Here is a 23,202-nt window from a genome sequence, read left to right as displayed (position 1 = left end):
TGCCAGCCCTAGAAGCAAAATATATTTGTGGTGTCATGTGCTTCTCTTGCCTCTGTGTTGCTAGCCGTCTGACCCTTGGGTGTCTCTGGTTCCTCACCTCTAGTGTATGGGGGTAATTTTGCCAATGCAAGGACCTTGCCACTACGAACACATCTAAAAGGCAGGTGAGTGAGCTCACTGAGTCATAAAAGCTACTTACTTACCATTATATCGATTAGGGATATAGTGTTAATCTCTTTCCACAGCATATTAAAATATAAATATACCTAAACCATAAGCGCTGTCCTTGCTCTAACAAAATTATATAGCCCCTCCATTCTTTGTATTAGGTGTATTGACGAAGACACTTATCCGACAGTAATTTTGGACCAAAATTACCCTGGTTACAATGTTAATTAGAGAAGTAATTACCCGTGGCAGATTAATGATTTTTGCAATTCAGGGGAGTACAATTGGCATCTAGTGAAGATACCTATAACAATTCAATATTTATAACCAGAGTGCCCTTACATTCGTAAACAATTCAATTTTTACTTACAAAATACATCTAATGAAAAGAAATGCAGAGAGTACATTGTTAGCCGGTTATATTCTAAAAATAATGAAAAGCAAAGGTCAAACTTAAGTAAATTTAGACCAGAAAAAAATATACAAAATGTAGGGAATCACAAGGCTGCCTCAGGAACAGTTCGCACACTGTGTGCTCAGAACACCTCTCTCCACATGCCCCCCCCCCCCCCCCCCCCCCCCCCCAAATTTAGGAACAAATAGTAATAGCTCTGCTTCAAAATACATGCCATACATTGCTTTGCTAGGATCAGTCTTTGACCAAATATAGTATTAATATATTATACATGTGAGTTAAAATTGATGTCATTAGGTTTGTATTCAACCAAACATACCTGTGCGTTTCATTTGTATCACATAAATGTACATACTAACTTGTACCAATCTATCAGACGCTTGTCCTAATGAAATGAAGTAGGCAGTGTATTTTGAAACGGATTGTGTATGCTCACTAGGTTGCACCAAGTTTGTAGATCCACAATCTTTGCACACATTTATACAAAAAATTGTACTATGGTTTTAATAGTTTTTCTGTAGCTATGTATTCCACCTTCACCAAGAAATCATATTCTACAGTTCACTGTAGAATCTACTAGAAACAAAAAGTTAGCAAGTAACATAAATCTGACATTGAATATGCAGCTGGTGTTCAATTTAAAGTTTACTCTGGCCCTGTTGTCTTAAGCCATACTATACACTATGAACAAACTAAGGAAGCTACTCACTGCTTGCCGACTAGAAGCGTGTGTATTAGTGAATCTCCTATAAATCTTGTTAATAAAATGTCCTTGTCATCTGTTAGAAGGGAGAAAGGGATTTGGTGGAATCGTTGGTGTATTGCTTGAGCCTCGTGGGCATACATATAGGAGTACATGGTTAACTTGGAGTACAAGACAAGCCGGGACATATCTTAGTCTATCTCATATTTCCTAACTAAACATAATACTCAACATCCCCCCGCAGTCACAACGGTAGCGATGCAGACGGTGAGACTGGAGAAGAATCCGAAGGCAAGCCGACGGACACCCCCCACAGTCGTAAGGGTCGATGCATCGCTGAGTCGTGGCTGGAGTGGCAACCTGTTGCTCAAGCAAGGCGGTAGCCCTTTGTGCCGTTTGTCGAGGTAGTCGAGAGCGTATGTGGTGTAGCCGTAGTCGAGGTAGCCGTGCGAAGAACGCCGTGGTCGGGGTCGAGTCGGGGCTCGCCGGTGTCGAGGTAGTCGCCGAGGAGCTGCGAAAGAAGAGCAGCGGCGGCGGCGGCCTAAGGAGGCGGCGGCGGTGCTCGAAGTAGGCGATCGTGAACTCGACAGCATGACGAAGACCGGCGCGGAGGGTGACGTTCCCGCGCTAAAGGAGGCGGCGGGGCGCATATCAAGTGGAAGTCAACGCGCCTGGACGTCGGTGGACTGCGGGCCGCAGCATTACGACCCAAAGGGCCGATGCAACGGCGGCGGGCTGGTTGGGGCGACGGTGGGGAAGACCTCAGGGCGGTTGCAGGGATCGCGTGCCACGCTCGCTACGGTCCGACGGGGCGACGCAGCAGCACGAGGGTCAGTGCAGCCTCGGGGACGGCCTGGAGCGGACGGCCTGAGCGCGGCGGTTGACCGCAGGCCGCGGCACTACGGTCCGAAGGGGCGACGCAGCGGCAGCGCGCGATATGGTGCAACCACGGGCCGGAACAGCCTCAGGGCGGCGACGGAGACCACATGCCGCGACGCTACGACCTGAAGGGGCGACGCAGCGGCGGCGCTGATCGGTGCAGCCACGGGGAGAACCACGGGGCGGTGGCCCTACGGTCCGATGAGGCGACGCAGCAGCAGCCCGTTACTCGATCAGTGGAGGGATGCTGTACTCATAGACAATCTTCACGGAATCCGGCCACATGCATCACGCAGCGGTACAGGGTAGGGCCGGATATATGTGGGGCAGGCAAGCTGATGCATGTGCACACGTTGTGCAAAGAAGAAGATCCATGCACGCATGCAAGGAGCAAATCCAACACAGGCAACGATCGGCGGCCGCATGCGCGGAACCAGTCACGCGTGGCCATGCAGCACGCCCGCGCAGGCGCGCGACAGCAGGCCAACGCACGACTGCGCTAGCGGCTGCCTAGCAGCATGCTGACATGCAGCAGAGCTCGGGCGTTGTGCGGCTACCGATCCAGCAGAAGACGATGAAGTAGATGCGCATAAATGGAGGTGAGTGACGCAAACCGATTTTAGATCGGAACGTAAAAAAGAAACGCCAATCAATACAACCTGCGAGAGAGAAAAACCCCGATCAACGGATCGAGAAAACGACTCTCTAGAGCAGCCGGTCGACACGACCGGCAGACGAACCCTAGGTACGTGTGACGCGGCCCCCGGCGGCGGTCATGGAGGCCGACCGCCCCAGGGGTGGCGCGCGGATGTGGAAGCGGTGACGGCTGGGGTTTAGGATCGATTAGGCTGATATCATGTTAGAAGGGAGAAAGGGATTTGATGGAATCGTTGTTGTATTGCTTGAGCCTCATAGGCATATATATAGGAGTACATGGTCAACTTGAAATACAAAACAAGCTGAGACATATCCTAGTCTATCTTATATTTCCTAACTAAACATAATACTCAACATCATCAACCAATAAGATGTCGTACAATTACTTCAATTGGTTGTATCTAAGTACGACATCTTATTGATTGAGTATCTAATAGGAGTGGGAAATAAATGTGAGTTCTCTCAGTTTCACCTTGAAGCTTGTGCAAGGGCTGTTGGTGAAATACCATACAACTTTGCTCTCTTCTCTCATCTATTACGTGCCACATAATCGCTATGTCCTAGATGATAAATTTACCAACACCTATCTTATAACTGTTGGTGAATGCTCATAGTGTTTCATGTTGCCTTGGGTACCATTGATGACATGGTGCTGATTAGGTGGACTTTTTTAAAATGACATAGCTCCCTTCACGCATTGAGTCTTTCACAAAATAAATAAATCGATGGATTTAAGATGGGTGGGCGGCACCACATGATACTAGCTCAAAGGAGAACCCACTGACAAGACGGCAACCGTGATGTTTTAATTGGTATTACTCAAAGGTGCACTTCTCAAAAGGGATTTTTTTAATATAACTAATATGATAAAAATGTTTAATGCTTCAAATTTATGCTTGAAGCATATATTTTTCCATACCGAATAATATATTTGTTTTTAAATTTCTATTTTAAATCTTCAGGCGTATGTAGAACTTTTTTTTATGCATGTCTTTTAACTATTCACTATGCCAGCACATTATGACATTTTGCTGCAAGTGTTGATACATTGCCTGCTCTCATGGCGTGCAGCTAGCAAAGGGAAACTCCAGCGAGGATCACCATATCGCCTGCAAATGTGTGAACCGGGAGGTCTAGACACTTTAAGCCATACAGCAAGAGTCATCATATTTGTCCGGACCGGTCCGGACATCCGAAATCCCTCAAACCAGCACTAACCTGGGGTAGGTTCAGGAGAGTTTGTACATCCAGCTCGCCTATTGTTAGTTGGACCACATGTCCCCATAATCCATGTGTCTCACTCTCACCTCTCTTTCCTCTCAGTCCGCCTAGCCCACTGTCAGTCATAGCCTACATTCTAAATTTGATGACTACGGTTGGATAGCCGATACCCCGCTCATTATCCACGGAAACATCCGGTCATTTCCGCGGACATTTGTTGTCGTCTGTTTTGTGGTCCCCGTTGTAGTTTCCCTAACAAGTATAGGATTTGTGTTCCTCTTATTTGAGATGCAGCTCCCCTGAGTCATTAGCATAAATTTAGCTAGCTGCTCAACAGCTCAAGGCAGGTTTGGTATTTCCGTTGGCCTTAGGTGGTCATTGATGATGTGTTGTTGCTTCTCGGCGATGACGTAGCTCCCATATGCATTTGCTAGCTGCCAAAGCAAAACTCACATGCATGCATGCCGTTCAGCTGCCTTTAAATATCGATTTATGCTGGAGTTCCGTTCATGCATATCTTCTTAATCAATGCAAATTGACAAGTTGTTACGAGCATCATTTTTGTAAAACAAAATACTACTACGAAGGACTATGGACTACGAAGACACGGATGTGAATAAACTATATTCTGCAGTTCAATCATAGACAAGTTGGCACGATTGATCATCTCCGCAAAATCTAGGAGAAACAAACAAATTAGCGATTTTGTACTAAATTTTGTGGGCCATATTACTACTTATGTAAATAGTATATGAAGACGTCCGGTGTCAATACTTACTCCATGTGGATTGAGATACCGGCTCCCTAGATTCAGAATATCTACTGGGTATCTTGTCTCCATGTTGCTTGCCCTCCATGTCTTCTATCAATTGGGGGGGGGGGGTCTCAGCTTCTCGGTCTCATCATTGCTGTGTACTTGCACTTTATCGAATAGGGGTATGACGTTGAGTGCGGTGATTCGGTGCCAAGGTGCAGTAAATTCAATTAAAATATTTTTTGTGAATTAAATCTGAATCATTTTGCATCGAAGATGAAACAATGTGCTAGGAGCTAAAAAAATTCTTGGTAAAATGACATTCGAGGACCTTCTCCACAAAAAATAAATTTGGTCTCGGAGAAACTTTGAAAAAGAACACTATTTGGAGAAGATTTTAATTTTTTTAGGTGTAGAGCCCCTCGAATGTCATTTCTCCTAAAACATGTGCACGCACCTTGCATATTGGAGCATCTTCAATGCCAAAAAAAAATCTTTTTTTTGAACTTTTTGAATTTATTGTTCATCGGTTGCAGATGAGCCTGGGCTCAGACGGGAATACTATATGGCGCCAATCTTTCCACATCAAATGGAAATGGCAGCTCTACCTAAAATATAGGAACTATAAATCCTCAAACTGAATCCATGTGCTCCCTCCACCCCTTTTATCAGGTGTATTTGTGCATGGTAACCAAGACATTTATTTAGGGTAATTTGGCACGAAAATACCCTTGCCTGCAACATTGTTAAATGCCTGTCCTAAGTAGGCCTAGTTCTTTCTATAATGAGCATTCGCGTCCGGGGACTTTGATCCAACTTCAGCCGATGGGGAAACGGCAAGGGATGCACCGGTATCTGGACACGTGATGGACCCAGTAGTAAATATTCCTTTGTGGAAGGCTTTGGTTATACCTGGGTGGCAAAGCGAAGTTTCTGGTGGGTAGGTGTCTAAAACAACCCTCTGCAAGGAAGCACGCCGACTTAATTTACCATAAAATTGGACGGAAAAACTACTAAAAAGATCACAAGAAACCCAGCTCAAAGTGAATGGAGAGAGAACCCCTGCGCCTTGGAAGGATCTGAAGCTGTTCGGACACTCATAGACAAGTGAACTCCAATCCAGGATCCCTCGAAAAGTGAAGTGAACTAGCCAGGTAGAACAGTCAGGTTAGGAAAAGAGTCTTTCATGTCAAGGTGAACATAGACAGACAAGGTTAGTTTGTTTTCCTTAATTCTCAGAGAAAAGACTCGTTGCTGGAACCGAGAGCACTAGCGATTGCTTTCTTTCTGACCTTCAGCCGAGAAATTCCATACCTTCCACCGACTTCTCTACCAAATGAAGGAAATATACATCATTTGCAATTTCTCTGGGCGATACTTATCTGTACTTGGTTCATGCTCCCTGATACTTATGTGTACAGTCTTCTCATAAGTCATAACTGTTGTTTCCTCTACTAGAGCCTGCACACTTTACTCTATAATAGATCACATGCAGTTGTTGTGAATGGTTTAGAAGAGTATTATATATATAGCTGCAACATTTTTAACATTCTCTTCAATCTAGTAAGCTAAAATATTTGTAAGCGTTAATGTGTGGTTGTATTGATTTCTTATATCCCTATTTGTATATTTTGTATTTAGAATTCCAAATATATATTAATTTAATTGATCCATGGTTAAACTTAGTTGGCATCGTGCATGTTATTTCTCTCTACACAGAATTGTGCGGTGCATGCATGTTCTTGCAAAATATCAATTCTGCAAAATATTGTACTGAAAATGCAACTCGAATTAAAGGAGCTTGAAGAGGCACCATGCATGATAGTAAAAGTTAAGTGGTGCGGAAAGAACCATGACGAGATTTAAAACACGGAAGGGATATAAGGGGCCTTAGAGCATCTCCACTCGTCTGGCCCCCAGCGCACCGGCCGGGCACTTTTTGGGCCCTTCGGCCCGCGCTTTTCTGGCCCTGGGGGCGATCTAGTTTCCAGCCACGCCCCATGTTTCGGCCCCAAGACGCATATAAATTCAAATTTGACATTTTCCGCAACCCAAGAAAACGACACAAGTTTGGTGATCAACGGCTGCCACATAGTTCGGCGATCACCATGCCACAGTTTGGCGATCAATCATACTCGAAAGTTCGGCATTCAAAAGGAAGGACAATGCATCAAACAGTAGCGTTGTCCTCCGGCGTCGGACTGGCAGGAGTCGGCGTGCGCGGGCTGGTCAGCGTCGGCACGGCTTGTGTTCTAGCCTTTGTGGAGGCATCATCGCTCGAGCTTGGCGGCGTTGGGTCGGCGTGGGACTTGGCGCGGTGGTCGATGGCATCTGGTTCAATATGAGGTCGCGCTCCGCCAGCTACAACGCCTTGACCTCCACGTCCATCGTCGACTTGTCCGCCCCCATAAAAAACGCCAGGTCGGTGTTCCTCTTCTTCGCAGCGACGTTGGTCCGGAGAGGGCAACATTGGTCCAGAGCAGGTCGAGCTTGACAGCGCTGCTCGTCATCAACGCCGACCACCGCGCCTTGGATTTCTCTTCCCTCTAGGCGGCGTGGTTCTTGGCGTTGGCGATGCACTGCTCGATGGACGCCTGCAGCCGATCGGTAGCCGGTGCGACATCTGGCCGTCTTGGCTCATTTTTTGCGTCAGGGCGTCCCTCCGCGCTCCCGGTTGTGGGCGCGTCCGGCTTGTACGTATCCTTGGCCTTGGCGAGGGTGCGCCGGACATCCGCCCACTTCTCGCACTTCTCGATCCGGGAGAACACATGGAGGTACTTGAACTCTTTGTCGGTGCTGTTGTCCTGGCGGTACATGGCGAACATCCGAACCATCTGCGCCGAAGAACAAATGTCGGTGATGCACACGAGGAAAAAGGAGCGAGAGCCGGCGTCTGTGCATACCTGTCCCTCAAATTTGGCGCCGCTTTCCGGGCAAGGTGCGGCCTCCTCGACGATCACATGCCATTTGTTGCACGCCATTTGGATGAGCGCCCAATGGTTCGCCGTGGCCTTCGAGCCGGGCTGCGTATGGATGGTGGCGAAGTAGGGGTCGACCAACTTGCGCTCGTCGAACTCCGACTTGATGCGCTCCTAGTACGTGTCGGCGTTCTGTTTCGTGTCGGTGATCGGGTCGAGGCAGAAGGTCTTCCATGCTTCGGCGAGGCACTCGTCTTCTTTGGACGTCCACTTGACGCGCGGTTCGCCGGTCCTAGCCCCCCGCTTCTTCTTTTCCCCTTTCCTCGCCTGAGCATGCGCCGGCTCCTCCTCCTCTTCCTCCTCCTCCTCCTCCTTGCCATAGTCGAAGCTCGTTGTCCATGTCGCCGCGGAGGTCCATTGTATCGTATTGCGCCTGGAACCCGGGGGAGGCGGCGGCGGTGGCCGAACCGCTCGTGATGATCTCATCCATGTCGGCTTCCGTCGCGTCGGGGTTGCCGAAATGCGACGACGAGGCTTGTGAGAAGTGCAGGGCGCCACGGCGCAGAGGCGGCGTCAGGGAGGCAGCGTAAGCCGGCGGGTGAGTAGGTGTGTGTGTGTGTGGGGGGGGGGGTATCGGACGCCGGCGAACACCGGCGTGGGCGTGCGCTGGTCGGGGTTCAGACCGGAGGGCGAGGCGCGCTGGCCATGCGGAAAGGTGGTGTTGGGGTTGAATCGGCCGTGCGCGTCGCCGTCGGCGGAGCCAGGCAAGGGTGTACACCCCCAGGGCTGTGGCGACGGCGAGAAGCTGGCCGGCGACCCGACGCTTTGCTGGCTCTAGGCAGCTTGCGAGCCCTGGCCGCCGGGTGGATTCATCATCCCCGTGCGAGACGCCTCTGCCTGCTCCGCCGCTAACGCGGCCGCGTCCCGGGCCCTCTTGGAGTTGAGCCAGTTCCGTCGGTCGGTGGTGAAGGCCTCCCAGCGTTGAACCTCCGCCTTTCATTCGGCGTTCGACCTGCCCGATGATTTTGCCGGTGGCGCCCTCGGCTTCCTCTGCTTCGGCTAGGTAGCATCGGCAACAGCAGCGGCGCAAGGGACCGTATACTTCTTCGGCGGGATGGCGGCCGGATGGCGGGTAGAGGGAGAAAATTGGCGGGAGAAGAGGGGCAAAAGGGGGGAATGGAGGGAAATGTAGGGGGCAAAGCGGGGGATCGGCGGGAAAAAGGGCCGTCTCTCGCTGACAGAGCGGACCCAGGTGCCTTTTCGCTTCGGCCGGCGCCCCCAGACGGCCCCTGGGGGCTTGGGTTCGGCTCGGGTTCGCCAGCTGTTATTTCGGCCCAAACCGGCGATAAACAAGGTCTTGGGGGCGCGACTTTTAGGCGCCAGCGCTAAAAAAAGAGCCCTGGGGGCATGTTGGCGCGCGAGTGGAGATGCTCTTATGATGTTATGTTTTAATGATCATTATGTTTTTGATGCAAATTGGAAATTTCATGTATTAATAGCTGCAGTTTCTCCTATCTTATTTTCTGTTAGTTAATTGTATTTGGATATAAAAACTACTAAATCATTGTAAGGTTTATCTATTATTAAACCAAAAGAGCAAATATGCTGCGATGCAAATTGGAATTTTGAAAGTTCCACATGCATATATTCTCTATGAAAAAAATGCAATAGGATAGATTCATGTTGAGCAGCTGTGATCAATTGGCCTATTTCCTTTCAAAGCTTATTCCACTGGTTCACGGATTAATAAACACTGGCTTTGCCCATTTATGAAGTAGTTATGTTGGCCTTATGTGTTTACGTCTGATGACGTCGTACAGATGAGGCAGCTCCCTGATGCATTTGCTATCTGCCAAAGCAAGACTCACATGCATGCATGCCTCTCGGCTGCAACACTTCCATATTCTAGGGCAGGAAGAGAACAGAACGACTAGCAAATTGTCATTCTTTTTAAGCTGGTTCTTTCCATTCATACATGTCTTCTTAGTACATGCAACTTGTTAGGTGCTAGGTCAATAAAGCTTCCATGATACCGCGATGGAACTGATTCGCAAGTTTGTACTTGGTTAAGTAAGGGGATCCAGATTATCAAACCAGGGGCGGGGGTGGTATTGAAGAATTAGGTGCATCTGAACCCAATGAAATTCATCTAACGCTCGATTAAATTAGTCTATGGCAATGGAACATTAGGCAAACTTACATCAAAACCCTTACAGCAACCAAATTTAACCAATCACTCTTCGGCTTTGTTCCGACACATCTTTTTCCCATTCATAGACAAACTAATCCTAAGTCATCGTTTGTTTGGGCTTCAGCTTCATAGAATCAGCTGTGGATTCACTGTGACGGCAAAGCTGATTCGTTGAATCAACATTGACACTGAAGTAATCCGTGACGTGCTTCAGGAAATACACTGGAAATTTCCCGAATCAGATTTTGGCTGTTTTTCATAGCTGATTTGAAATAGCGGTTTTTTCTGCTAAATCCTGTCCTTAAAGCTGTAAAAAAATGCCGACAATAACGGAGACCGACACTATAACTCTGGAAAGAGTTTTGCTTGCTCAAAAATTGGAAGACGCTTGTCCTAAGTACAGGATTGAGATTAACTTAGGAAAGATACCGATGCATGGTTAAAGTTCGAAACATAGAACCTTGTTCTGTGGAACACTAGACGCACCGCAACATGTGTAAACCTAGCTCAAACACACGTTCAGAACTCGATTTACCACGGAGCCAGCTCTTTGGATAGCTCGAGCTGGATTTGCTCACTTCGATGTGTATTTCAAGGTACCCGACATTGATGTCTTTGGAACAAGTGTAAGAAATCTACCAGCTTGATGTGTGGGTGACTGGGGGGGGGGGGGCATCTATGTCTAAAACATTTCAACAGTTATAATGTAGGTGATGGAAGTAATTTACCTATGTCAACAAATATGGTGGCTTGTTTTGTTTGCTTGTTATTTTAATAATACAATATTCATATGGCGCACTTACCGAAAAAATTGAAGTGTATCAAATTTTTTCTGTCTCTATTTCTGAATTGTGTTACATACATCATATCTCTAAACTAAAGTTTTGTTATATACAAAGTCTCAAATTTACAAGGAAATTTTTGTACTCGGTTCGTAAAAGTGCATACATATATCTAAGTGAATATTTCATGTGTCGTTGTTATGAATTTTGTATGGAAATTATATATCACTACACATATGTTTATATACAACTAATTTGGACCGGTATACTTCGAATGAAGAAGTACGACAGGATGCGATCTCCCCGCGCGCCACTCCCGCGACGCGGCTGGGGCAACCCTAAATCAGCGCTGCCCTTAAGGCTCCCTCGCCACCGCCCAAGGGCGTGGATCGGCAAAGCCCATTCGTCGCTAATAGTGGTGGGGCCTCTGTGTCCTCCCGCTCGGTAGGCGCCGACATGGGCCGGCTCCCCGAGCTGGAGCATCGCGCTGGGGTCGAGCGTCACGGCGGCACGGTGTGTAGAGGCGATGCATGGGTACCTCTGCCTCCTCGCGGCGGGCCGCGAGGTGGTGCGGCGCTACTGGGTCATTGGGACGGTGGCGGTGCGGGCAGCGGGTGGCCACCTCTGCGATGGCCTTCCTGGCTGGTGGTGGGTGCTGGAGGTCGGGGATGGTGGCTGCATCGGCGAACCAGAGTAGGCATCAAGGAAAGACAGCAGCTCGGATCCGGCTGTGGAGTCAATCACTTGATCAATCCGGGGCAGAGCAAATGGATCTTTGGGGAAGGCTTTGTTGAGGCTGGTGTAATCAATACACATGTGCCACTTGTTGTTCTTCTTCACTAGAAGGACTGGGTTGGCAAGCCACTCTGGAAAAAACACCTCCATAATGAAGCCGGCTGCTAGCAGGCGAGCGATCTCTTCACCAACAATTCTTCTCTTCTCTTCTGACACGTGGCAGAGGGGTTGCTTCACCAGCTTTGCATCTGGCCTTACATGTAGCGAGATCCGGCTTCATAGTGGCGTGGGCGATTGGCGACCTGGTCTGCAGTCAGCCACGTTGACAGGGGCCTCCTTGGTTGGTCGCGGTGGTGGCACAGTGGCGGAGGTTCGGCCAGCCCTTGTTCAGAGCTGTGGTTGGAGGTTCTTCCGGCGGGTGGAGCACAACGGTTCAGCGCTTCTCGCCTTTGGCTGGCCTCGGTGGCAGGGGCGCTCCGGGAAGTCGGCAGGGGTGCCTTCGGTCCTACTGTTGCCAAGGGTGGCAACGGCGATTATTCTTATGTTTGAAATCCTTAGACAAGACAGAGTTATATTACATATGCACTTAATAATCATTGTATATATGTACTTATATCAACTTACGTGTGATAGATTTCAGAGGTTATAATTCGGACCCACTATAGAATCACGGTGAAGATAGTTTAGCCTGTACCGACGATGAGATGAACATGGTTGCATGTTTGCCTCTTGTTTTGGTAATTTAATTGTTGTTAAGTCACATCCTTATTTTATTTTAGCCATTTCGCTTACATCCAACTGTGGCGACAAGTTGAATGATGTGAGTTAATCTGGGGTACTGAAAGAGTCTCCGATCAATAAATAAATATTCATAACATATATATAGATATGGACAGGAGATAGCTCCCTTACGATGTTTAGACATCTGACATTTTTTTTAGTACTTGGGCCAGTTGGAGCCTAGCTAGCACTTCGTCCTATTAATACCCTCTGAAACGAGCTAGATGCACCAAGAGCAAGAGTGTCTTCGAACACAAATCTATTCAGTACATCCTATTCCACAACTTTCCATCTATATATCCTACTTCATAGCATCCGTACAGCTAGCTCATGCGCAATGAGTTCGCAAACAATGTACGGATTCTCAAGTCTTACGGCTTTTGCTACGCTGGTCATTACCATGGTCACCGTACTTTTTTTTGCACTCAAAAATAGAAAAATTCTACTGTCTGTCAAAAGTGAGCAACACCAGCTCCCACCCGGGCCTCCCACGCTGCCCTTCATCGGCAACATTCACCAGATGATGTGGAACAAGCCGGCCGTATTCCGGTGGATCCATCGCCTGCTCCAGGAGATGGACACAGACATCATGTGCCTCCGTCTCGGAGCCATTCACGTCGTCGCCGTGACATGCCCGCAGATAGCATGCGAGGTTCTGCAGAAGAAGGACGAGGTGCTGGCCTCCCGTCCGGCAACCTTCGCCTCGGGTTCGTTCAGCTTCGGGTACAAGGGCACCATCGTGACACCACATGGAGAGCAGTGGAAGAAGATGAGGCGCGTCCTCACTTCGGAGATCCTCACCCCGTCCATGAAGCAGAAACTCCATCATCTTCGGCAGGAGGAGTGTGACCACCTCGTGACGTACATCAACAAAACCTGCATGGCATGTCCAAACAACCTCGTCGACGTGCGACATGTCGCCCAGCATTTCTGTGGTAACATGATAAGAAGGCTCGTGTTGGGTAAGAGATACTTTGGCAGCGAGCTGCCGGGTTCGTCGGCTAGCGGACCCGGACATGATGAGATGGCACATGTTGCTGCTCTCTTCACGCTCCTCAACTACCTCTATAACTTCTGCGTGTCCGACTACTTCCCAGCCCTTGTAGGGCTTGATTTGGAGGGCCATGAGAAGGTTTCCAAGGATGCTATGGGAATACTCAACTGGTTGCATGACTCCATCATTGAGAAGAGGATCATCGAAAGGTCGAATCTTCGGAATGGTGGTGGAAGCAAAGAGGCCAGAGACTTTCTGGACGTCCTGGTTTATCTAGATGATGCAGATGGCCAACCATTGTTGTCCGTGGATGATATACGGGCGCAGATAGTGGTTAGTACGCATTTCAACCTCTATCAATATTCAGTAATCCAACAAACAACCATGCATGCATTCGTGAACTGCAAGAAGAATTTGATCCCCCAACTTTCTTTTGATAGAAAACTGACCATTTTTTTTCTATATCGATGTAGGAAATGATGTATGCAACAATCGATAACCCATCGAATGCTGTTGAGTGGGCGCTCGCTGAAATGGTGAACAAGCCAGAGGTGATGAAAAAAGCAACTGATGAAATCGACACCGTCGTCGGTAAAGATAAACTTGTCCAGGAGTCTGACATTCCACTACTAAACTATCTCAAGTCATGCATCCAAGAAGCTTTCCGCATACACGCATACCATGCTTTTAACCCACCCCATGTCGCCATGGTAGACACCACTATCGCTGGCTACACCATCCCTAAGGATAGCCATGTCATTTTAAGCCGGATGGGACTTGGTCGGAATCCCAAGATCTGGAACGAACCACTTGATTTTCAGCCCGAGAGGCATTTGAATACCGCAAATGTGCTCCTCAGTGAAACAGGACTACGTTTTATTTCATTTAGTAGTGGGAGGAGGGGTTGTCCCGGAATTTCACTTGGTACCTCAGTCACAGTGATGTTGTTTGCGAGGATGTTGCAGGGATTCTCCTGGACGAAGCCCCCTGGAGTTGACAGAATCAGTCTCCAAGAAAGCAATACCGGCGCGCTTGTCTTAGCTGAACCCCTGGTTCTGCAAGCTAAACCACGGCTGGCCGCACATCTCTATGAGAAAATTTAATAGAGTTAGTGCATGCTTTAACCGATTATCAGGAATATATATCCTAATAAGAATTTTGTAGATCCCATGTCCTCAGTGGTCGTGCATTCCTCGGTTCTTCAAAAAACAAAAGGGAACAACGTGTGTCTGTACAAATAAAGCAATGACAATGCTAATGTAATGTGTGTTGTTGGGTTGTGTGCACTGTCTGTGTGGGCAGAAGCCGCAAAAGTTGTTATTTTATTGTATTGTCAAACTAAATCTATTGTATGTACTTAGCATTATGATACTCTGCAAACAGTTCATGGAATTATAAATTTATATGTTGCCTACCACCTTCGCATCATAAATGTACAAGCTAATGTTTATTACAATGTGACAACCAGCGGAATAAGCTATAATTATTCACCTCTTAGTATTAAATACAATTATCTAGGAGAAAATAAGATGAAGACTGGTGAAGAAATACGTATGGAGGGAAGATAAATAGTTTTGTATCATTAAAAGGTATAATATGAATACAAAATTATATTTCCACATTTTCTAATGTTGTGGAAAGCAAAGAAGGACACACATATACTGGTAAAACACATTGTCATATGACATCTTGTATTCTTCAATGTTTCAAATTCCTTCATATTCTTTTTCGACACTTCACTTTCAGTATTGTACATGGTGCTCTTCCGGCTCTCTTCTTTCACTTCCACGTACTCTTTCTGTAAAGAAATATAAGTGTGTTTAGATCACTAAATAGTGATATAAGCTCTCTTAATATTTCTTTACAGAGGGAGTACCATATTTGCACCGTCAATATATATGGTGCAAGAAAAACATTCACATACATGATTGCTTCTAGAGACAGATGGTAGGATTCCAATTCATTTTAACCATGGAGTCGTGTCCAATTAAGATACAAATATTGGAATGCTTATTTACAAATTCAGTAATCCAAATAGGCATATAGAAAATCAATCCAAGCATACGTTAATGCTTACAAATATTTTCTTGTCAAGCTCGAAAATAAGCTACAAATGCAAAAATAGCAGGATTCCTATTAAGTTTAACCGTGTGTCAAAAGAAAAAATAAGTATAAGCATGGAATCATGTCCGATTAAAGATACAACTATCCAAATTATTGTTTAAAAGCCAATCTAAACAGGGATATAAGATAGCAATACACCCATGCATTAATGCTCACAGATATCCACACAGACAAGCCGTAAAGTAGACAAAAAATTGTCCAGAATCTATATAGTATAACAAAAGTGCACGCTCGTGTGGAGTAAGAAAAAATTATGAGACTGTAGGCCGTGGGGCATGAACCAACGACAGGTAGAACTAGAAGCACCCGTAAGATAACGTCGTCGACTATGAGTAGGACATGCACACGTTGTATATTCATTCATTTGGCAGTTAGAGATTCGTTAGATTTCCAATCTCCATTTCTCTGGACTAGTTTATCGTGACTTAGTAGTTGGGACTTCAACACATGCATGCATACGGACGCTTACAGAGAGTCTCTCTAACAAATGAGGCAGCGAAGGCTGTCAAGAAAGACAAATGTACAGGACCTGATAGGTATTGACGGCATGTCGTCAAAGAGTCGCTTGCATAATTCCTCACTTCCTTTGAACATGCAGCGAGCAGGTAGCTCAGGCCACATGGAATAAATTTTGACCCCGACCGTATGCATATACTACAAAATTTCAATAGAATATAGCCTACTAAATTTATGACGTGCTTGCTTGTTTGTTTCTCGTAGATTCTGCGGAGATGATCGATCGTGCCAACTTGTCAACTTGTGTATGATGAGCTGTATAGTATAGTTCAATAGCGACCGGTGGAAAAACATAGCTACAGTTTTGTGTGCGTCCTTGTAATCCACAATTGTGTTTTATTTTTACAAACCAGCCATGTCCCCATAAGCAGTTGCAGGTAAAAACATATCATTGAGCGCATTTAAATTTCAGATACATATCAGTAGATATTATTGTTATGTAGCCCATCCATTCACATATATAGGATGTTTTGGATATTTCAATATAGACAACGTAGGGACTTAAATGAGTGGCAAACACACTAAAATGTGTCTATATACATCCAATTCAGAAAAAAAGTTAGAACATGTTATATTATTGAACGGAGAGAATAGTTTATGAAAAAGAAGATCCATTCCGACTTGTGTTATTTATACATAATATGCATCGATACATACGTATATGTCAAGTCTTGATGGGAAATAAATTAACCATATTATTACTCACTGACATAAAATACTTCAGAGCGAGCTTATTACTATTATTTGATGGGACATTAATTATTGCCTAAAGTAGAATATTTTTTGTTCAAAGACTGATCCTTCAAAAAAGTACGCGATGTATTTCAGATCGAGCTTATTACTATTTTGCACCTAAATATGAACGGGGCCAGGGTTCACGGAAATTTCTCATTTGGGCCAGTAGGTAATAGTTGTCCTCGGGAGAGCCCGGTGGAGGTTGACATACTGAGCACACGAGATAATTTCCACCTATTTTCATTTTTCCTTCCCAATTTCTATTTTACTTCAGCTTCACCTTTGCTCTTTTTTTAATGTTTTTGGAATGTAAGTGGCCATCAATACATAATTCATCCTGTCCTTTTTATTAAATGTATTTGTTTCTGAATTTTTAGGTACCTTTCCTTCTTCCTCCCGTAGATTCTAATCTATTCCCCAGAAACTGTAAGACTCATTAATTACCTTTGCAAATCCAAAATAGAGCTCGAGCTCCATGGATCTCAGTTAAAAAAACATTTTAAAGTTTCAAAGAATTCTGAAAACAATAGTGCACCTTCATTAGGATGTATACTACATGTGTAATGTTTGATGATGATGTACATTAAGGTGAGATCTACACACAAAAAAATATGTGATTTCGAAAATAGGGAACAATACACAGACTATTCACTATAAAAAATGAACAATTTTTATGTAGCTCACATGTTAATGTATTTCATTGTAATTCTTTATACCCTTCATATAATACATCCATATAAACATGTAGAAAATATTAACGATTTTTTTGAAACTTTAAAGTATACATTTTGAACTTCTCAAAAAAAACTTCATGGAGTTCGGGCTTCAAAATGACTCACTCTAACTAGCTACCGTTAGTTACTACTTCAAGCAACATGTAAGCGGGGGAAATAATCCTCAAATAAATTTATTGGTAACCATGCACAAAATCAGAGTCTTGATAAAAGAAACAGAGGGAATATATGAATTCAACTTTAGCAATGACAGTTGTTAGGTTATAGGTAGATCAGAATTTCAATTTGTTATCGAAAGAGTATGACTTCATATCCCTAATAAAAACTTCAAGAATCATTAATTAGCTACTTGTAATTACTGCTCTAATCAACATTATAACCAGGGGAAATAATCCTCACAACAATGTCTTGGTCACCATGCACTAAAAAGATACCTGGTAATAGAAATGGAGGAAGTACATAATTCAACTCAAGAAATGATGGTGCTTATTGTTATAGGTAGACTTGACTTTTAATGTGTTGTGACAATATATTAACGTTATATCCTCTAACAGATATAGTGGCAGGTACATAGCTTTTTATGACACAAGGAACTCACACACCTGCCATTTACCGCCAAACCTAGGGACATTGTTCACGGTAAAATTACCCCCACCCCCTTATTGAACTCATGTTCTTTCAAGGAGACCGAGAATATGTGAATCTCTGATAAAGGAAATTAAGTATTTATTTCAGGGGCTTTGAAAAGCGAAAGGATGAAGATGATTTACATCCTTTGAAAGCACAGGAAGTGTGGCTTTTGAGCTTTTTCTCCACCCACCTCTGAGCATCCTGTTGGAATGGTCCTAGGAAAAACTACGTACGAGCACAACCATCTTTCCCCTTCTAAGCAAATAAATGTAGTATTTAGTCCAACCAATCATTGGTGAATATATGTATTTCATGAAAAGTGGAGTATTTGAGGCCAAGATCTTTCTATTAGTAGGTGCACACATCTAGAAGAAAGCTGAGACACCCAAGGCACGGGAAGGCAAGCAACGTGGAGACAAGAGAAGCACAAGGTAGGACAAAATATATTCTGATTCTAGGCAGCTCGCAGCTCAGACCATATGGATTAAATTTTGACGTTGGACGTCTTCATGTACTAGTATAATTAACTAGAAATTTGGCCCTCGAAATGCAGCACAAACTTGCTGCCTTGTTTGTTTCTCCTAAATTTTGTGGAGATGATCTATCGTGCCAACTTTTGTATATGATTGATCTGTAGAATATAGCTCCATGGTGAGCACTGGGACATATACTTACAGCTTTGTTGCGTGCGTCGTTGTACTCTATAGTACCATTTCTTTTTACAAACTTGGCACCATACCCGGCAAAGTAGGCACTCGACGACACTGGAGATTAAGGGCACATTCATGAATGGATGTTCAGCTAGAAAATACTATTAGGAAAATAATGACCAACTTGCTAGTCCTTGTGATTTCACCTGCTGCTCTTGAATATATAAATGTCTTGCTTTTAGCAGCCAATAAATGAAGAGAGGAGCGACGTCATCTCAAAGAAGCAATACGACGTCATCTATAACCACGTAAGGCCAATGTAAATTCTAAACCTGTCATTTCAGCAAGCCTTGCGCAGCTAGCTAAATTTAAAATAATAACTCAGACGAGCTGCTCGAGACTAGATGTGGATTAACCATGAACACCAGGTGTGCATGCCTACAATAGGAGCAACACAAATCATGAACTTGTTAACTATGGAAAATTAGTCGTAACAAAATATTTGAATTCTTCATGTGCCCGGTGAATTAAACTTCAAATTTTAAACATGAATACTTGTTTGTTCTTTATGGAATTTGTGCTTAAAGGTTAAATTTGAAGCATTAAACAATTTTGTTGGAATTAGTTACATTAAAAAAAATCCTCAATGGACCCTTGACTAATTATTATAGTTACCAATTGACACATCACTCTAGTTGTGGGCTTCTGTTTTTATGGTTAGATGGTCCGTGTGTATCATCTCATATGGGATAACACAAGTGACACGAGTGTGGCAGGTTCTAAAAGTGGGTTATCTCTTGAGCTGGCTTGTATAGCCGCCCACCCCATTGAACTTTTTTTAATCAAAGCTTGGGCTTAATACAAGACTGGTCCAACTCTAATCACAACACGGTTGCTGACACAAGATGCATATACATAAAGAGTAACATGCTATTTCAGTGATATATCATGTGCCAAATACAAACTAAGATCATACTATATGGGAGAACAAAAATGGCTCGCTATTCTGACGTGCAATCACTAATGAGTGTTAAAACAAAATATACAATACATGCGAAAGTAAAATGTACCGACCCGACCCGAAACGGTCAAGTCTCTGTGTATCTATGCCGTCCCAAGATCAGGCTGGCACACAGAGTACATTAATGTATATATCAAAGTTCAATCGTACACACAGTACATTGATGTATATATCAAAGTTCAATCACACGTGCTTTATTACATCAAATCTCATATAGAGTCTTTATTACAATAGAATAATTTCGGCCAAAGGCCAACTCATGAGATAAACTACTGCGGTAGACATAGAAGATAGCGAGTCCACACGACTCCAAGGGCATATCACCGAGCATAGATGGTAGCCTCACTCCTAGTCGGAACAAACCTCTGCATCATGACACGTTGCAGCCGTGTAGGTCAGCATTTTGAATTTGCGGCAAGTCACATAGAGGAAACAATAATAAAATCCTATCGATGTATGCAATTTTGGTTGTGGGGCTGCAAGTTTAAGTTTTTGCGAAAAGAAATTTATATACTACAACAAAAGGACTTGCTTTTAATTACTACAAAGTATTTGTTGTTAATGAGATGGTTCCGCCAACCAGTGTCTCATACCAAAGTCATTATTAACCCAGCATTTAATTAATTATTTTGGTGTTGAGAGTTCCAGATAAATCTAATTCCATAGGCTCAGATGTCCGTAACCGGGGATAGGGCTGATCAATGAGATTTCCACTCTGCAGAGTCTTCAGCACTTTACCCACAAGAATCGTTCCCTCCTTTTATATCCTCGCACTGCCTAATGTTTGAGGACGGGACAAACGAAACATGGCCTTCCGTAGAGTTCCTCTGGGCCACCACCGGTGCCCATCCATTTCCTACTGTTCTTCTACCTCTCCTGGCACCGTCCGTCCATAGTCACAACTAGGGTCAACCAAGCCAGAGTCCATATTGACTTGTGGCTCAACAAGTAAGTTTCCAGTCAAGGTGTATCCATTCGTTTCTTCGAGCCTGGGTGAAGCTTTCCGCAAGATGTCATGGCGCTTCTCCAAGCATCCCTGGGTTAACCACTGGGTACTCCAGGGTGCCCTTCCATCTGTCCTCGACCCAGTAGTGAAATTGAAGTCCGTCTTGAGAGCTAGAAGTCTTGGGGTTGTAGTCGTCAACCTAAATCTCACAATTCCCATGTAATTCACTCAACAAACCCTGTCTACTAAGCATAGCAAAATAACTACAACGTTCCTGGGCATTGGTAACAAGGTGATTTGGGTTCAACCTACCACATGATACTACTCAAGAACAGAAAATCAAATTCACCTACTTGCATGAAGTGTGGGCGGGATATCAACTAATGCAATAAAAATCATAGGTAATAAAATACATGATCAAATGACTTGCCTTGGTGACGATCTTCAAACTCTACAGACTCGTAATAACAAGCGTCACACTCCGCATAATCTATCAAAACAAACAAGACATACGTAAGCATACCATCATACAAAATAATACTATAACAGGAAGTAAATCTAATAATAAAACAATCAATGAAACACATAAAGAAACCTAAAAACAAAACCAAAGAAAACAATAAAACTCAATGCAACATCTTACTACAAGTAAAACAAGCTACAAATAAATTTTCGGCCACTAATAAATTTTAACAAAAACCAAAATAAAGGTTTTACTAAATAACAGAAATAAAATCAACTAAAAATTTCCATGCAAAAAGAATCATAGTAAAATCATTTATAAAACTCCTATAATGATCAAAACTAATTTTCAAGCAAGATAAAAGAAACAAAGTAATAAAAGTATTTTTTACTACAAATAATTGGTCTATTGTTAACTTAACAGAAATTAAATAGATCTTGTAAAAAAGGCAAAAGCAGATAATTAAAACAATTAAAACGAAAGAAAATAGCACTAATCCTGTAAAATACTAAAACAATACTGTTATGCTAAAATATAGATTCTAATATAAAGTAAAAAACAAAATCATAAGAGCTACTGAATACACAACTATTTTTATGACAAACTACAAAAAGAATTAACTTAAATGATATTTTCAAACACATGTTATTTCTAATCTAGTGTTTGAATGAAATTCATGCAAATTAAAATTTCAAGTTTTTAAACATAGCCAAACTTGTTCTCTATAGAAACTTCATAAAATTTCTAACCTAATGCGAAAAGAATAACTAAAAAAATACTAAAACTGTAGGAGATATGGATTTTCTAAAAACAGAAACTATTCTGAAATCTAAAAAGAAAATAGAGAAGAAAAAAACTACGGATCGGTTGATGGGCTACGAGGCAAAGCCCTATTGGCTACGGCTAGGGACCGAACTTAAACGCGGGTGGACGAGCGAGCGCTAGAGAAATGGTTCACACCTAAATAAAAATGCGTTCTATTATGGCCATGCGATTTAGATCCTACGGTGGAGGGGGCTCTGATAACCCACAAGTATAGGGGATCGCAACGGTTTTCGATAAGTAAGAGTGTCGAACCCAACGAGGAGCTAAAGGTAGAAAAATATTCCCTCAAGTTCTATCGACCACCGATACAACTCTACACACGCTTGACGTTCGCTTTACCTAGAACAAGTATGAAACTAGAAGTACTTTGTAGGTGTTTTTGGATAGGCTTGCAAGAAGATAAAGAGCACGTAAATAAAAGCTAGGAGCTGTTGTAAGTAAAGAAGCAATAAAGTAAATATAGCGAGTGTGGAAAAGTGGTGGTAGGAGTTGCGAAATTGTCCCTTAAGCAATTGACTACTTTACTAGACCGATAGCAAGTATTATGTGGGAGAGGCCACTGCTAGCATGTCATCCCTGATTTGGAATTCTATGCACTTATGATTGGAACTATTAGCAAGCATCCGCAACTACTAACGTTCATTAAGGTAAAACCCAACCATAGCATTAAGATATATTGGTCCCCGCCTTCAATCCCGTATGCATCAATTTCTATGCTAGGCTGAAGCTTCTGTCACCCTTGCCCTCCAATACATAGTCCTATCAACATACAACTAACCCTATGGTATGATCCACGCGCGCGCTCATATGATGGGCACCAAAGGACAGCAACATAACCACAAGCAAATTAAATAAATCATAGCAATTCATCAACCACCGATAGGACAACGAAAATCTACTCAGACATCATAGGATGGCAACACATCATTGGATAATAATATGAAGCATAAAGCACCATGTTCAAGTAGAGGGTACAGCGGGTTGCGGGAGAGTGGACCATTGTAGATAGAGGGGGAAAGGTGACGGAGATGTTGGTGAAGATGGCGGAGGTGTTGGTGAAGATCACGGTGATGATGATGGCCCCCGGCGGCGTTCCGGCGCCACCGGAAGCGAGGGGGAGAGAGCCCCCCTCCTTCTTCTTCTTCCTTGACCTTCTCCCTAGATGGGAGAAGGGTTTCCCCTCTGGTTCATGGTCTCCATGGCGTGGGAGGGGCGAGAGCCCCTCCGAGATTGGATCTGTCTCTCTGTCTCTCTTTGTTTCTGCGTTCCTCCCTGCTGCCCTTTTACCGTTTCCTATATATATGGAGATCCGTAACTCCGATTGGACTGAAACCTTCGCCGTGATTTTTTACCAAAAATTA

At 44.1% G+C, this 23,202-nt stretch overlaps 1 protein-coding gene across 1 annotated transcript; it reads left to right on the top strand.

Moving 5' to 3' along the window:
• Positions 1 to 12,603: 12,603 nt before the first annotated feature.
• Positions 12,604 to 14,300, top strand: LOC125540625 (tyrosine N-monooxygenase-like). Its single transcript, XM_048704225.1, has 2 exons — positions 12,604 to 13,530; positions 13,671 to 14,300. The coding sequence occupies exons 1-2, from the start codon at positions 12,604 to 12,606 to the stop codon at positions 14,298 to 14,300; spliced, it is 1,557 nt and encodes a 518-aa protein (XP_048560182.1).
• The last annotated feature ends 8,902 nt before the right edge of the window (positions 14,301 to 23,202 follow it).

The sequence above is a fragment of the Triticum urartu genome, chromosome 2 (genome assembly GCF_003073215.2).
Source record: "Triticum urartu cultivar G1812 chromosome 2, Tu2.1, whole genome shotgun sequence".
In the NCBI taxonomy this organism is placed as follows: Eukaryota; Viridiplantae; Streptophyta; class Magnoliopsida; order Poales; family Poaceae; genus Triticum; species Triticum urartu.
Note: the sequence above shows the minus strand (reverse complement) of the source record. Positions and strands in the feature narration are given on the sequence as shown.